The sequence below is a fragment of the Benincasa hispida genome, chromosome 7, assembly GCF_027475165.1.
Source record: "Benincasa hispida cultivar pf3 chromosome 7, pf3_genome.v1.1, whole genome shotgun sequence".
Lineage (NCBI taxonomy): Eukaryota > Viridiplantae > Streptophyta > Magnoliopsida > Cucurbitales > Cucurbitaceae > Benincasa > Benincasa hispida.
In genome coordinates, this window is record NC_143484.1 from 5254249 (window position 1) to 5270127 (window position 15879).

The 15879-nt window shown below is 34.3% G+C and overlaps 1 protein-coding gene across 6 annotated transcripts; it reads right to left on the reverse strand.

Moving 5' to 3' along the window:
• Positions 1 to 7251: 7251 nt before the first annotated feature.
• Positions 7252 to 14746, reverse strand: LOC120080882 (tRNA-specific adenosine deaminase TAD3). Of its 6 annotated transcripts, none has more exons than XM_039035549.2 (10): positions 14594 to 14746; positions 14340 to 14417; positions 14202 to 14253; positions 13798 to 13871; positions 13025 to 13146; positions 12723 to 12805; positions 12363 to 12462; positions 10990 to 11451; positions 8284 to 8399; positions 7252 to 7610 (listed from the first exon to the last, which is right to left on the reverse strand). In XM_039035549.2, the coding sequence occupies exons 2-10, from the start codon at positions 14398 to 14400 to the stop codon at positions 7448 to 7450; spliced, it is 1233 nt and encodes a 410-aa protein (XP_038891477.1). In that variant the 5' UTR covers positions 14401 to 14417; positions 14594 to 14746; the 3' UTR covers positions 7252 to 7447. The 6 variants fall into 6 exon arrangements, with proteins under 6 accessions (XP_038891477.1, XP_038891476.1, XP_090171256.1 ...); XM_039035548.2 differs by having other exon boundaries at positions 14340 to 14425; XM_090315130.1 differs by having other exon boundaries at positions 12723 to 12819; positions 14340 to 14425.
• Between the last annotated feature and the right edge of the window lie 1133 nt (positions 14747 to 15879).

The window sequence follows — 15879 nt, forward strand, 5'->3', positions numbered from 1 at the left end:
GGTGGAATTATCAAATGACGACGGAACCAACATATTCAAAGTCAATGGGCAGCGAATAAAGGCATACCATGGAGAAGACTGGCATCGCCAAGTCGACTCCGTGGAACTAAGAGACTTTGAATGAAGAAGGAAGTAGGTGGTCCCTGCATTATCAAATGATCGCAACTTATCAAGGACGCAAGTTTTAGGAAACCTTAAGTTTTCAACTCTTTTCTCCACTACTCGAAATTTTCAATCTTTTCAATTCTGATTTATCCTTATTTTACTATCACTATCGTTATCAACAATTTTTTATTTTGTTTAAAATAATTTGACCCTCTCTTTGTTTTTCTTACAACGATCGAGGCACTGGATTGCGGAGATGTTATGCGAAGAAGCACTTATCTTATTTCATCACTGCAACCCAAAGAAGAGAGATCGCTGCAAAGATGGATGCGTCAATACAATGCGGGCGATAGCGCAAAATTTGGGGGTGTACTCTTCCTTATCTTTATTTTCAATTTTGTGCTATCACATTGTATTTTAGTCTTCAAAGTTTTATCACCGCATCCTCTTTAATCACCGTAATCATTTAACATAGATAAATTTAGTGAATCACCGCATTCTGTTTCTTATCCAAGTATGATTTCAATGATGAAAAATATGCTTCTATTTCTTTCGTATACACTAGAGTCAACTTAATTATAAGATAGTCACCTCATGAAATATTTCTAGAAGTTAGGAGTTTGCTAGCTTTCTTTCAAACTCTCTTTACAACGCATTCTATGACCATCGCATGACTTATTTTAATTTCTTTTGGCAATGAGGACATTTCCGCATTTTAAATTTAGGGGTGAGGTATTTATTTTCGACCTTGCTATAAATATATATATATATATATATATATATATATATATTTAGAATAAAAACTCCACTGTCAACGCAATGGGAAACCCATGTTGATAAGAGTTAAGTTGTGAAAGGCACTTACCCGTAGTTGGATGTCTGCATGACACACGTGGGGGAAAGCCAAAACGAAAGTAAGTCACCAGGATCAACGCATAAATCAATGACCGCAACTCCAATGCCAAATCGGTATGAGCTTAGTTTGAGAAAGAGTGCATTGCTCGTAGTTGGATCTCCGCATGACACTTGTGGGGGCAAGCCAAAACGAAGGAAAGGCACTCGAATTAGCACAAGGTCAGAAAAAAATAGCAATAAAGAAAAATTTTATGCAAGGGTAAATCATTTGACACCCTGGTGGAAAATTTTCTTTTTGAAATAAATCATGCGATGTTCCATAATTTAATAAAGTCCTTTTGAAAGTTAATTTTGCAATCCCTAAGTCTTAGAAATATTTTAGGAAGAGACTTGAATAAAACTTAAGGAAATTCTGGCATATAGGATTTGAACGAAGTATTCTTGAGAAATCTAGGAAAAAAACTTTGCGGTTGACTTGCTAAAGGAATCTTTAGCTTATGCTTAAGGATAAACATTGTTTAAATTTGGGGGTGTGATAACGGGCAGAAATGCACATTATCATAGTGCTAAGTTCTTAAACAATGTTGGATTACGTTAATAAAATATGATAAATTGCATCCACTAAGCATAAAATCTATAATATTGCGGTCGCATGCACGCATTAGAACAGTTTTATATTTTTGTGTAGAATATGCGTTAATGCAATGCAAAGATTGCGATCATAGGAATTCATTGGTCGAGCGCAACTTCACCGCAAGGCTTTGCATTGATCTTGCTCGCAAACATTCGTCCAAGAAGAATCACCACAACTTGGTCAGCACAACATGGTGGGTGCATCCGGGTGAAAGGATAATTAAGAGCAATGGGACAGAAAGCTGATGACAGTCGAATCCAAATTAAGTTGACAGTCGATAACGGTCACGAAGTACATTCAGCTTTATCGATGATAATTATTCAATGCGTCAATCAGGAATTAAAGTTGTCCCATCTATACAACCGGGAGAGAGAAGCCTCCTTTCACTATTGATGCCCTATAAATACCAAGTGCATTCTTCAAAAAAGGGGTTGATCGGTTGACGATTTAACCAGTTGCTTTTGTTCATAGTTTTCTTTTCCATTTTACGGCAGAGCAAGAGAAGAGTGGTGGCGCTGGAGATCGCCCAGGGCATCTCGAGAGAGAACCTTGGGGCATAAGAGCAGAGAGCGGGCCAACTCTCGCGAGAGCGAGAATATCTTTAGAGCACAAGTAGAAACAGTGTAAATGTCTGGCAACAATAAATTACTACCAGGCTCTTTACTATACTTGCATTGTTATTTTGTACTTCATCTCATATCTATTCAATGGAAGTTCTATTTCTACATCTGCTCACTCTCTTAATACACATGAGTAGTTAAACTAGTTGAATTGGTTGAGAAGAACTAAGCTAACATGACCTAGGAAGTTCATTGCTTACGATTGTCTTGTTTTATGCTGTGTAAAATACCCTTTAGAGTTACTCGAGAGAGAATCTAAAAAAGAACCTAATGTCTCGAGAGAGCTAGTTTAGAATCTGGACTCAAAAGAGCAAGATTAGGCTTGCATAAACAAGAGATAGGGACTTAGAGATAAGCTCTGTTTGTCAACTTGCATCGTATGCATCCTAGGAATGGGAATGATATTATGTAGTCGCATATTTGTGTGAATGTCATGTTGTCATCGCATAAATAGAGATAGAGGTTTATGTGTAAACCCTATAGACTTATCGCATATTTATCGCATGCGTTCTAGCCTTAGAAGCCGTAGCATTCACGTCGAGAGATGGTTTACTATTGTATGCATGTTGCATGATCGCAAAGCATGAACGCATTCTAGGGAGTGTTAGCCGAAAATTTTCTCAACCCGTTCACCGCATATTCATCGTATCTCCAGGTTACTAATTATTTTCAAACTCTACCGCATTCGTTATTTATTTTTATCAACGCAAACAACAAACCCAACGATCTATTTATTTAACTAGTTACCGCAAGTCTTCATAAAAATCACCAATGCAACTATTTTCACAAGTCCCTGTGTTCGACCCTGGACTTACCAGGAAACTCAGAGGAATTTTTACTTGAATTTCGCTGGGGAAACTTGAGTGCACAACGTAATTCCATCAATGCATATCATCCACATTTCCACTTAATAAAATAACGCATCAATCAACGATGAAATGATGTCTTCTCTCCTACTTCTTGCTTGCAAACGGTAGAGTTTATCTATTGATGCTGAAGAAAGTTTCTATCTGTCTGGGCTCTAAGGTGTCTAACTGTGATTCTGAAGGTGTCTTCTCCTTTTATAGGCAAATCTCAACAACTTGGTGATTGGACTTACATTAAATTCCATACTCTGGAATAGCCGCTGCCACTTCTGAGATGTTCAGAGGCCGCCAGTCAGATGCCCATGCCTGCAAGTGGTGATTTGACATGAAATGCACGAGCCAATGTATTCTTCATGCATTGAATATTCTTGGACACATACCCTTGCTTGACCTTAACTGCAACACTTTGTAAATTTCTTTGACTACCGCATTGAAATGTGTTAGTGAAACAACTTTTTACTAAAAAATTTACATTTGTATGCGTTTATCACATGTATGGAATTCCATGCATTTTCTTTCATAATGAGTATGCTTATATCACTAAAGATCCCAATTATTCTAACTTTGAGAGAACAATAACTTGTATTTCTACAAGTTATCATGTGCCTTGGGCAATGTGGCTACATCATTCCAAGACAGTGACTTAGTCATGGGCAGAAAACTCATCCTATTCGGTCTTGTGTCAAGTTTCTATATTTCGATGATTAGCTAGATCTTAGATTAATTACATGTAATTCCTTTACCCTATTGTGTCCCTTATTTCTAAGGCAACGTGACAGTCCTATTTCTAGGTTTTTAGTCTCATATTCTTTTGTGAAATCAGTTTATATGCTAACCTTCTTAGTGTTAAGACTCTACTAGATTGCTAAATTAAGTGATCAATTTAACTTAACAATATTTATCCATAAACTCAACAAAGAACATACAAAAATCAAAGAGGTATGAGGCATAAGAATTGGTCAAGCCATAAAGTCCTAGGGCATTCACATAATTGAATCCCTTAGAGAATTTAGCTCATGATTAATGAATAAATGACTAGATTTCATCAAATAAAAAATCATTACTACAAGGTGAATGTTCAATGGATGAAAAAAATAGAGACAGAAAATTGCAAAGAGAAATTAAAAGTAATGCTGAAAATATAATACGGGCGGTATTGTGACAATCTCTCACTTGTCCAATCTTTTCCTAGGGTAATTCCCCTCTTTCAAGGACGAATCTCACTTCTCCACAAATTTTCATGGGGTAGAAGTAACCTTAAGCGCTCAAGCCTCAATAGGACTTTGTTCTTGAAGCTTGTTGACTGGAAGGATGAGATTTCAGCCAAGAGGTGGTTGAATTTTGTTGGTGGAGTGTGGATGGAGTTCGATGGAGATTTGATGCTTGAAGTGAGAGGCTTCTCCTCCTTTATATCGGTCAAGGTAATTAATAAATGACCTAAAGTCATGCTCTGGATACTTACCCCTCATTTTAGGTGTTGAATAACAACTTTGAATGAGAAAATAGCAACCATAATTGACTGGACACGAATCTAGAAAATTAGGGCTTTCTAACGGGGTCACAATGAATTGGTGATGCGGTCGCAATGAAGTCAAAATTTGCAAAATAGTAAAAATGAAAGTTTAAGACTCAATTATATACAAAATCAAATTTTGTCTAGAACAGCTCATTTAATTATTTTTCAATAGGTCTAAGGTCAGTTATAGTCAAATTTGAATGTTCGTACATTCAATAGATATTTTTTTCATGTTTAGTGACTTTTTTTTTTTTTTGAGAAATTAATGTTTAATGACATTAAATTAAAAGAAAATTAAGTTGAAGCATCCATTAGGTATAATATACATTACAAAATGATTAAAAGATATTGTACTTATATCTCCTAATAAACAAGCCAAGAACGCTATTGATCAAATGACAAAGCCCTATCAAACAAAAAAAAGAGGATAAAAAGTTGAGAAAAATATGGCTTTTCCCGGATGAAATGCAAATTGGATTCATGTAATTAAGTTTAAGATTTTTTTATACAGAAGAAAAGTTTAAGATGTTATGAAAATCAACTTATATTATTATTCTTTATATATTTATGTGTATTATTTTTTTGCGCATATGTGAAGAAAGTTTATACTTCTACCACAACCACAATTTGAAATCTCCCATGTAAGCCTTTGAATATAAACCGTTTGGGCACATCAAAATCTTCTAATGTGGGACAACTATTTTTCCCTCGAAAGATTTTGAGAAATCGCACAGAATAGTCGGAAAAAGACCCCTAGTTAGATAAATGACCTTTTCTAAATGTTATGATTTATGCCACTACGTGATAGGGAGGATCTCATCTCCCTACTTAATTTTCCAATTTTGCCCCCTCCCCAAATTCAATGCTTCCATCAATTACAAATGAGCATATCCCTATAATATCAGCGAAATCCAATTTTTATTATCTTTTAAATTACTCCACTCCACCACTTAGTCAACGAATCACGATCTTCTCTACGTCAAACAGATGACTATTTAAAGCAAAAAAGCATTTAAAAGTTTGATCCTTGAAAAGAGCCAAATGCATAACTTTGTTGTAGTAGTTGAAGACTTTATGACTGTATTCGCTTGCATCTCCCAATGCAATGATGTTTTGTCAGCTCTCATTCGTAGCTTTCCTTCAGATTTCTTTACTTATGCAATAGAGCAACAATTTTTTAGGCTATTATGTTGATTGTTTTCAAGAGCACAGAGTGGGCTGAGTGGTTTGGGTTTTGTAGGGGCTAAGGAAAAGTTAAAAAGTATAAGGTGATTGTCGAGTATTTTGTCAAATGCTTGATTGTGGTCACGGGTGAAAACGTCGAAGAGATCTTCCTTCAAACTGAAGGGTTGGACAAATTTAAGGGTCCGTAACTCTTGCAGGACATATGGCACAAGAAGTATTCTTAATCTTGTCGAAATTATGTAGACACCTTTAAAATCCTAGTCAAAAGAACTAGAATGGAAGAAAGGTATATTATCTCTCTTATAGAAATAAAATGTACTTGTTAGAAGATTTTCAATAGAAATTTGCATTTTTTTCCCAAATTTATTAAAGGCAAAATTACACTATTTTCTTACCTTTTTTTTTTTTTTTGGTTATTCCAACACTTGAGAGATTTTTTTGTGAGTTGCAAATACAAAGTATTTACATGCACTAAATGTTTTTGCCTCTACTTTTATTTTTTATTTTTAATTTTAAGTGGTTTTTTAGTACAAGTGAATTTTAAATGTGCAAATATTATGAATTTTCATGTTTTTCTCAAATCTACTAAAATCACTTTTACACTATTTTCTTACCTTTTGTAATTCCAACACTTGAACACGATTTTCACAAGTAACAGATACCAAAACGTTTTTGCCTCTATTTTTCTACTGTTTAGGTGAATTGTCATTGTAGATACCATGTACTATATTATAAATTGTAATTCTTCTAAAATTCATTAGCATATATTGTTTGGTTTAAAATATATTTTTTAAAAAGGAAAATTGACATCTTCAAAATTATGAAGATTAACCAAATTATGATTCGGATACAAATTTAATTATTAAGTAATCTTGTTGACCTTTTTGTAGTTGAAAGATTTATTGATTTATGTGATTTTTTTTTTCCTATCAAGATTTGTTTCAATCATTTCATAATTCCATGTTTAAGCAATTTTATTTTATTTTTATTTGCTTCACAATAGGTATATTAAAATTTCAAATTTCGATTGAGAGTGATTTAGTTTATGAGATCTAGGTTGTTAGATTTTTTTGAAATACACCATATCCATAGGGATTTGGCAATAGGGTATGTTTGTTCATTACTAAATTATAAACGGTATGCAAATTAGCAGTTTAGCCATTTTCACAAACAAAAATCTATTAGTCTCCTGAATGTTGGGAGAAAAATATATATGTGCAACCACACAACAATATAATAAAACTAAAAATATTCCCAACAACATGAATATAAAAATCAATCTCAATTTTTTTTTTTAGTACAACCATCACGGAGATGGGAAATTGAACTCTTTTTTTTTTCTCAAGTTTCCTTTTGGTTTTGAAAATTGACTCAGTGTTCAACCATTGTACTTAAAAAAGATACAAATTATTATAAAAAAAATAAGAGGAAATAAACTTAATTTTCAAAAATCAAAAATAAAAAACGAAATAATTGCCAAACGGAACTTTAATAATTCGAATAGAAGTTACAATATTGCTCCCAACTCATCTACACTTAATTAGAAGCCTGATTTACCCCCATAATAAAAGATCAATAATAAAATACAACCATATCTGAATTAGTCATATCCCCAGATTCACCTACACTTAAACTGAGGAATCCTAGAACCAGTGAACACTGCCCATTAAAGTTCATCTTCATGAAACAAAACTCTAAAAACAGCATAGTGATGGTTTAAACTTCTTTCACCCTGTAGTCTGTGAACACTGCCTAATGCCCCATGGCTAGGATTTGGGAACGCATAAAATATGCGCCTAACTCGTTGATGAACCAGTGCCATTGCACACCTTTAACCAACAAAGGAAAGATCACAAAAGGAAAAAAAAAAAAAACAGTTTATATAAACGACTTTAAAGTCTATAGTATAATCATTTTGACACGAATGTTGCAGTAGAAAAAAGCTCAATCTAGAAAAGTATGGCCCTAACATTATACAGCACACACCCTGTCAGATTCTAATTTCGCCTCAAACATTTTTTAAAGTTTCGATTCTACTCCTAATTTTAACAATCTGTTAATATGCCCATGAAATTCATGGATTAAAGGTAAATTCAAACTTCTAAAATAATAGGAATAAAATTCGAGCCAACAAAATTACATTGGATGACCTTTATTCTAATAATTAGTTTCAATTTTGTCTTTTAGTTGGAGTTGGGGAAGTGGAGTTTTCCTTATTTGGTCCAAGGAGTTCGTGGGACACATGACTAAAAAAACAGCAATCTTTTATGCATTATTTATTCCTTATATTGCGAGTCCCACGACATCACAACTCCAGTTTTTGCCCCCAAAGACCCCATAAACAATTATAGCAAAACTACAGCTTACAGAAGGTTGAGCAGCTTTGTATAATTTAACCTAAGAAAAATGCTAAATGTGTGGAAGATGTAAAATGCAGAGCCACAGATCAAAGACAAATGGTGGGGGGAGAGGTGAAAGTTAGAACCCATTTTGTGAACTTACATAATACATGGCTCCCACACAAGATAAATGTCATAACCAGTGCACAGATAAGGTCGGTCTGATTTAGAATATGTGCCTTCAGCATCAATACCTACTTTCTCCTCCTTTCTTTTGGCCTGTACAAAATTTGTCAAACAGAAACAGATTTGGATCTCAAACTCAAAATAGAAAGGTTATTATTGAAAAACAACAGCTACTTCCATATATTATATTAGATGCTCAAGAAGTTTCACGATCACATGCGAACCCAAATATCAGCAGAACTGGAATGACTGTAATTCATTTCTTACATTCTTAAACACATTGATAAATTAAGTTAACAGCAAGCTAATCTATTCCACACCCCCCCTCTTTACTTTCCTCTCTAACAAATAAATAAGGTTGCAAAGATCTCTAATCTTATATATTTTTTGGATAAGAGATCTCTAAACTTGTATATTTGTTTTATTTTAGTCTTGAAACTTATAATAATTTTTTTTTATCTTCTTTTTCAAATGCTCAATTTTAATCCCTTAACTACTATGGAACCATTTTACCCCTTGCTATTAATATCTTTTTAATCATTTTTCAAGAGGAAACCCAACATCTAACCTATCCTACATGTAAATTCCGAAATTAGTCCCTGCAACTATCTCACATCTATTTTTTTTTAAGGAAACAAGTATCTTACATCTATTTGTCAGGGTATGAAGAAAGTTTGTTTGTTTGTTTGTTTGTTTTTATTGACGTTTGAAGGAAGATTATGAGATCAAGTTTCTACAAGGACATACATTGAGACAAGATGAAAGAATACAAGGATTTGACTAGAACAACAAAAAGTAGTTAACTTCCGTTGGGAAAAGATTAAACAATACAAGGACATACAACAAAGAGGGAAACCCCACTAAAAAAAGTGGCTCCAACTAGGTCTTTGAAATTGAAACTGAGGAAAACATAGAATTTGACATTTGAGAAAATACAGAATTTTTGTTTGGTTTGTTAATGAGAAACCTAGTTATAATCAAATCGAGCCCAAAGTATATGTATCCTTAAAAGAACCTTGAATTTAGTTTCTTTCTTCCCTCCCTCTTCTAAATGACGCCTCATTAAACATAACTAGGATCATTTTCCATCCATCTAAACACTCTATTATTCTGCTCCCCCCAAAGAACCCATATAATAGTGCATGCCCCTGCAAGCCACCAAAAGCAACCATTCTCTTTAAAGGGCAAATGGAAAAGGAACTCCTTGATCATAACACTAGTGGCTAGTTAACTATATCAGAAGAAATCAATGCATTGAGAGGACTTGCCAGCAAAAACTTGACCAAAGGAAGATTGGTTGCCATAAAAGAGGAGAGGAAAGAGGAACTGTTTGTGGTGTTGGCGACTAGAATTGAAGAATGAGATGATTGTGCAAGTCTAACCCCACTAACAACAAGCTAGCGACGAAGATCTGTTGCCAGTGAATTAGAACTAAATGATGAGATGGTGTGAGACTAAGACATGCAATCCCACCACGGGCCAAGTGAAGAAGGAGACGTGTTGATGACCGCCATTGAGAGGAGAGGGGAATGAGGCGTCATTTAGAGGAGGGAGGGAAGAAAGAAACTAAATTCAAGGTTTTTTTAAGGATACATATACTCTGGGCTCGATTTGATTATAGCTAGGTTTCTCATTAACAAACCGAACAAAAATTTTCTATTTTCTAAAATGTTAAACAAGATACCCAATTTTATCCTTAAAAAAACCAAGCCAATGGCTTGGTTCAATTTACTAGTTCTAGTTTTCCGCTGCACCCTACTTGCCACCCACTCAGAAGCATGCGAGTAATCTCTAGTCAAAATAACTTTGAAATGCAAAGCATCACGTTCCATTAAGAACCACCACAACCACTTATCAAGCACTAGCAATACCTTGTTATGTAGTCTCAAGCTCTCAATCCCTTTCCTATCCTCCTAGCTTCACCACCAACCCCCCTTTAACCAAGTGAAACCTCACTCCCTCGTCAACCCTTTGCACAAAAAACTCATCATCACTCTCTCAATAGACTCCCTCACAGACCTTGAGAATTCGAAATAGAGACAAGAAGTAATTGAGGATTTTTAACAAGATAGTCATATCTAATTCTTGTCTAAGATAGGAGGCCAAAAAACCTGAATTTATGAATTGACTTTCTGAATTACCCCCACATGAAGCCCAAGATAAGAGGACGAGAATTGACTCACCTCACACCCAAGCAATGATGCCTAAGAGCTTAATTTGGAAGGATAACGATTTAGACCTATGATGGAACTTTTACCCCATTAATCTTATGGCTAGAGATAGATTCAAAAAAATGACTAGAACCCATCACCATACAAAAAGAAAACTGTCAGACTAAAAATGTGTCAAGTGAATTTTTCATGCATAGTTCAATAATTAAAATAAAATCTGTGAATATTAATAAACAAAAAGGAACAAACATGAAGTTGCTGAATATGCTCTAAACTACAAATAAATAAAAACAAAAGGACACAAAATGTACATGTATGCTGCATTGCTGATTAAAACTAGGCTACTTAAAAATGGGGCTTAACAAGCCAAATTCTTAGTTTTTGACCTTTTCACTTTGACTTTCTTGGCATGACCCCTTGTTTATTATAGTCTAAACAACGGACGTTGGATATTAATATTTTCTTCATTATTAATGTAAAGAAGTCTTCACTTAATAACTTGCATAGCTTACATTTTCAAGATCAATCTTCTGTCTTTTTGCTAGTTTGGTCAGAGGCCCCATATGCTCCATTTCAACTGACTTATCATCCATGGTTTTAAGAGTTGGGAATAGATGACGATCTCGAGCAGCAGAAGATTCAATAGCTGCAATAGCAGCATGCCTTAAAGGGTGCCAACAACAAGAATTTGATGAATGTAGTAATGGTAGGTCAACCCATCGCAAGGGATACAAACACGAAACATCTGAACATGATTGTTTCAGTGTTTTCAACAAGGAACTTGAGGGCAAAGTTCCATGGATGATGGATCCATTGGAATCGAAATGACAACCAATAGATTTTAGGCATTTTTTAAAGATTGTTTCTCCGTTCACATTGCTTGTCGAAGCATTCTTGGAGGAAATATGATGATCACAAGCACTTGCTATTACTTGCTTAACTGAAGGATCAACAATCACTGCAGCATTTACTACCTGCAGAATTTTCAAAAGAATACATCAACGATAATTCCCTTCGCAGAAACAGAAAGATAGAAAAACACAAGGGATTCATGAGCTAAATAGCATAGCTATCCATTACAACCTACACATAATATTTAAGAGAGATGGCTAGTTTCTCTCACGAAAAATCTTTTAGATGATAAAATACACTAGCTAAAAAAGAAAAATATTACTCCATTTTTGCCCTCAAACACACAAATAACCAAATTCTTGAAAACCATTCACACCCACTAAAGGCATAATGCGAGGCCCCCAATTATGAACACATATCAAGGAAGGGCAAAAGGGAAATTTCATATAAGACGGTTAGTGGAGCAGAAGGTTTGTGGGATCGTACCGCCTGTGAAGCATGAGGGGTTCTGGGATGTTAAGGCGTGTGTGGTTTTTGTGTGGTTGTTTTGCCTTTAGAGGAGAGATTCCAAGCTCTTGAAACTGGAAACTCAAAAGAACTCAAATTTTTATGCCCCGTTTGGTAACCATTTTAGTTTTTATTTTTTTTTTTGAAAATTAAACCTATAGACACTACTTCTACCTCCTAATTTCTTCATGTGTTATCTATTTTTTACCATTAGTTTAAAGAACCAAGCCAATTTTTGAAAATTAAAAAGACTAGCTTTTAAAAACTTATTTTTGTTTTTTGAATTTGGCTAAGAATTCAACCATGGTACTTAAGAAATATGCAATCATTATAAGAAATGGAGAGGAAATAGGCTTAACTTTCAAAGACCAAAAACGAAATGGTTACCAAACGGGACCTTAGTTAATAATAAAATTAGAAAAACTAAACAACAAAACCTGAGCTCATTCTAATGATTAATACAACATAAATCCAGATTGATTTGAGATTGCTACAGTTGAAGAGAAACCGAAGTACACTAACTAACCGATTTATTAGACGACTGTGCTAATTCTATTGCTAATCGCATGAAGCCAAAAATTGATTGTGTGTCCACTTCATTAAAGCCGGTGATACCATCAATATTGCTGACATTGAGAAAGAGATAATAGAGGGGGTAAGTTCCAGCTAATATAAATGAAACTTACCCATAAAGTACGTCAAAGAAGTTTTGAAAAGAAGATTAAGAACCTACACGTCAAAGAAGTTTTGAAAAACCAGATTTTCAGCCAACAAGATGTGAGCATAACTAGATCCACCACAGTCATGATATAGCAGAATAATTGAGACTACATTAAAACGATCTATTGTTTAATTGTAAAAATAGAATTAATGTCAGAGACTTTACTATGTGGGTGGATGATATGATGTTGGCCAAAGCTTGCACTGCTCTTCCCATTCTTCTTTTGTTGTTGCTGCTTCCTTACAAACCTGAGTCACACAATCTAAAGAAGGTGAAATATATTTCTATTCACTGATTATCAAGAGTATTGAATAGTGTATCTCCTTGCAAGACATAGAATCAATGCTATTTGAGTCGAGACATTTAATGCTAGTTTTTGGACAATCTGGATTTGTTTGATTAATGTACTCAAATTATTATGGGATACAATTTAATTTAAGAACATTTCAACCAATAGGAGATCGCACCTTTGTGATAAAGGTACTCAACTTGTATGACGTCACAAGCTCTTGTACACATGGAGACAAAACATCCAAATTGCAATTGTTTTCACTTGCAAGACATAGGATCAATGCTATTTGAGTCTTTCCTGTAAAAAGCTAATGATCAACAACCTGATTCACATTCAAGGCGGAGAGCTAAGCGGCTAAGCCTATTCTACTAGCCTTATCAGATAAATAATAAGACAGATTCAAATAGAGAAAGGTAGGGGGAAATCATAAGAGGATGTGAGGGAAAGTTTATACAGAAGAAGGTTATAAAAGGAAGAATGATTTAAGATATCTCTAATCTAAAACACTGAGAAGAAGCTAAGAATGCATAAGAATAACGCATCAAAGATTCAAATTTGTTTAAATTATCAAAAGCATTTTACAACTTTCAGAAGCAATAACAAACAGCTTGGTGTGGATAAAATGAAATAATTATATATATCAACATGAACCGTTTTGTTGTATTGTAGCTAAGAAATATACAAGTATCCACAAAAGTGATTATTATAAAACTTGTCTGAGCATGAAAGTTCAAAATATGCTAATAACATCTCATTTCGTGGCTCTCATGGTTCTCAGCACTGAAGTATTACCACTTTTTATCTCACGGACACTCATGAACCTCAAATTTCAGTCTCTATTCGCTAGTGAAACAAAACTCAAGCAAACATTTTAAAAGAAAATACAAACTAGCAAAAATAACATCATAGGAATTCTTCAGCGAGGTAGGGGCCAAAAAGGATGCATACCATCTTCAAGTTGCTTCTTCTGAACTCTTTTCACATGGCGAAGCTTTTCTAATGGTGCTATCTGATTTAAGCGCCTACAAAGACAAGCTTAGGACTTAAAAAAATAAGGAATTAACTATAATCAGAGAAATAACTAATTAACTATAAAACTATACACACATTCCTCCATATATTTCATGAAATATAATCCATTTTCCATTTTAAACCATTCCTTAAAGACATATTCTAAGAAAATAAAACTTACAAAAAGCCAGTCAACCCCATTACAAAACTTGCATTTCAAGGAAAAAAGAATTGGTTCACAAATTTACATCATTGAGAATACTTCAATTTATTTCATTGAATAAATGAGAAACCTCCGGAAGAACAAATCATATCAGGAAACAAGTAACATGAAAGCAAACCTCACAAGATTGTTGATTAACTTGGGCTCAACCACAGCAGCAAAGACATTAACTGCCAGTTACAAACAAAAGTCAATCTTTGAGAGAGTGTAAAAAACAAAAACAAAAACAAAAACAAAAATAAAAACAAAAGGTAACCAGTGGGTTGTTGATCCGGTGGAGTTGGCAGCTTATCCGGGATATAAATGACTTTGCTCATTGTGTATGCTTGTTAATCTGAATTCCTAGAAGAGTATAAACGAGCTAGTGGTTTAATCAACTCAAATGCTAAAATTTAACAGGATAAGGAACATAATTCAAATAAAAAAAGGGGGGGAGTACATTGAGCTAGCATCAAAATCCCAGACCAAGAAGGCACCAAAAAGGGCAAAAAAACTAATTAAGAATCTCACCCAAGTAATGAAGACTTAATGGGTATATGGCAGAGAGCAATAAAAAGCTATGGACGGCGAAGGAGTACAGTGGACAACGGTTGACGTCAAAACAGTGCGGCGGCGAACATGTAGAACAGCAGTGGAAAAATATTGGGAAATTGCCACGGGCTTAAAGAATTTTAGGATAGTTTTCAATTTAAAGAGTTTTGGGACAGATAAACATATGAATTGTCCGAATTATCCCTAAGTTTAAAAAAAAAAAAAAAAAAAAAAAAAAAAAAAAAAAAAAAAAACCCTAAAACTACCTTGTTTTTTGTATGGACTTTCCACAGGTATAAATTTTAACCTTCTGCTTACGTCATATCTAATATCATTTTATTATGTATTGTGTTAAGGATAACTATATCTATCGTAATAGAGATGACTATATCTACTGTAACATTAACGTGATGATCATTTCTATTGCGATCTCATTTTTTTGTGTTTTTCTTTTTTTTTTTTTTTTAAGTTTGTTGTATTTTCGGGTGAGAAAAATAAGATCAAGCTACACAGGGGTGTTTTCATTAATTTTTTCACAGTTTGTTGTGTTTGTAAAAAAAAAAATAGAGATCGTAATAAGTATGCTTATTGCATTAGGGCTCCCATATATAAGGTCATCTCTAACGTAATACTTAATAATAAAAAAATAATAATAATAATAGGATCTAATATGCAAGCATAATGTTATAATTCATAAATTTGTGAGAGATGAATAATCAAAGGATCGTCTTACAAAAACCTGTAAAACCACACGCATCTCCTTTCACGACTTGGAACCTCGCGCCCGACTACTAGGAAGGAGAACACCCATTGAATGGTGAAACAATAGCTTCCATCAGACGACAGTGACAACTTGGACAGTAGCGGCGACTTTAGAAAGCGCTACTACTTGGGAACCTTGAGCGGGACTACCTTGCAGCGCCAACACCCATTGAACGGTTAAAACTTGGCTTGCATCAGACGACGGCAACACCATTTGACGGCGGTGGCGACATGGACGGATTTGAAACTTAAGACGTGATCTGTAACATTACGGCAAAGCATGCATGACCATTAATTTTCTATGCTATCATGCTTAAGTGATGTGATTCTTAAGATTTTGCAACTGTGATTCTAGGTCTATGTTACCTTTTTTCTTCTTCCATTTTCTTCGTTAAATTAAGATTGTTTTAGTTTATTGAAAATAGCTGCATAAATGATTTACCTCAATCACATGGAAGGAGATGTGAGAATTGTAAAATAGCATCCTTTTGTGATATTAACTA

Bases quoted from the DNA above. Each gene is read 5' to 3' on its own strand.
- LOC120080882 (XM_090315131.1), bottom strand. From the start codon at position 14,400: ATGAGCAAAGTCATTTATATCCCGGATAAGCTGCCAACTCCACCGGAT. The intron at 14,254-14,339 runs GTTACCTTTTGT...TGTAACTGGCAG, and splicing joins ACCGGATCAACAACCCACTG to TTAATGTCTTTGCTGCTGTG. The intron at 7,611-8,283 runs GTAAGTTCACAA...TGTTGGTTAAAG, and splicing joins GTGTGGGAGCCATGTATTAT to GTGTGCAATGGCACTGGTTC.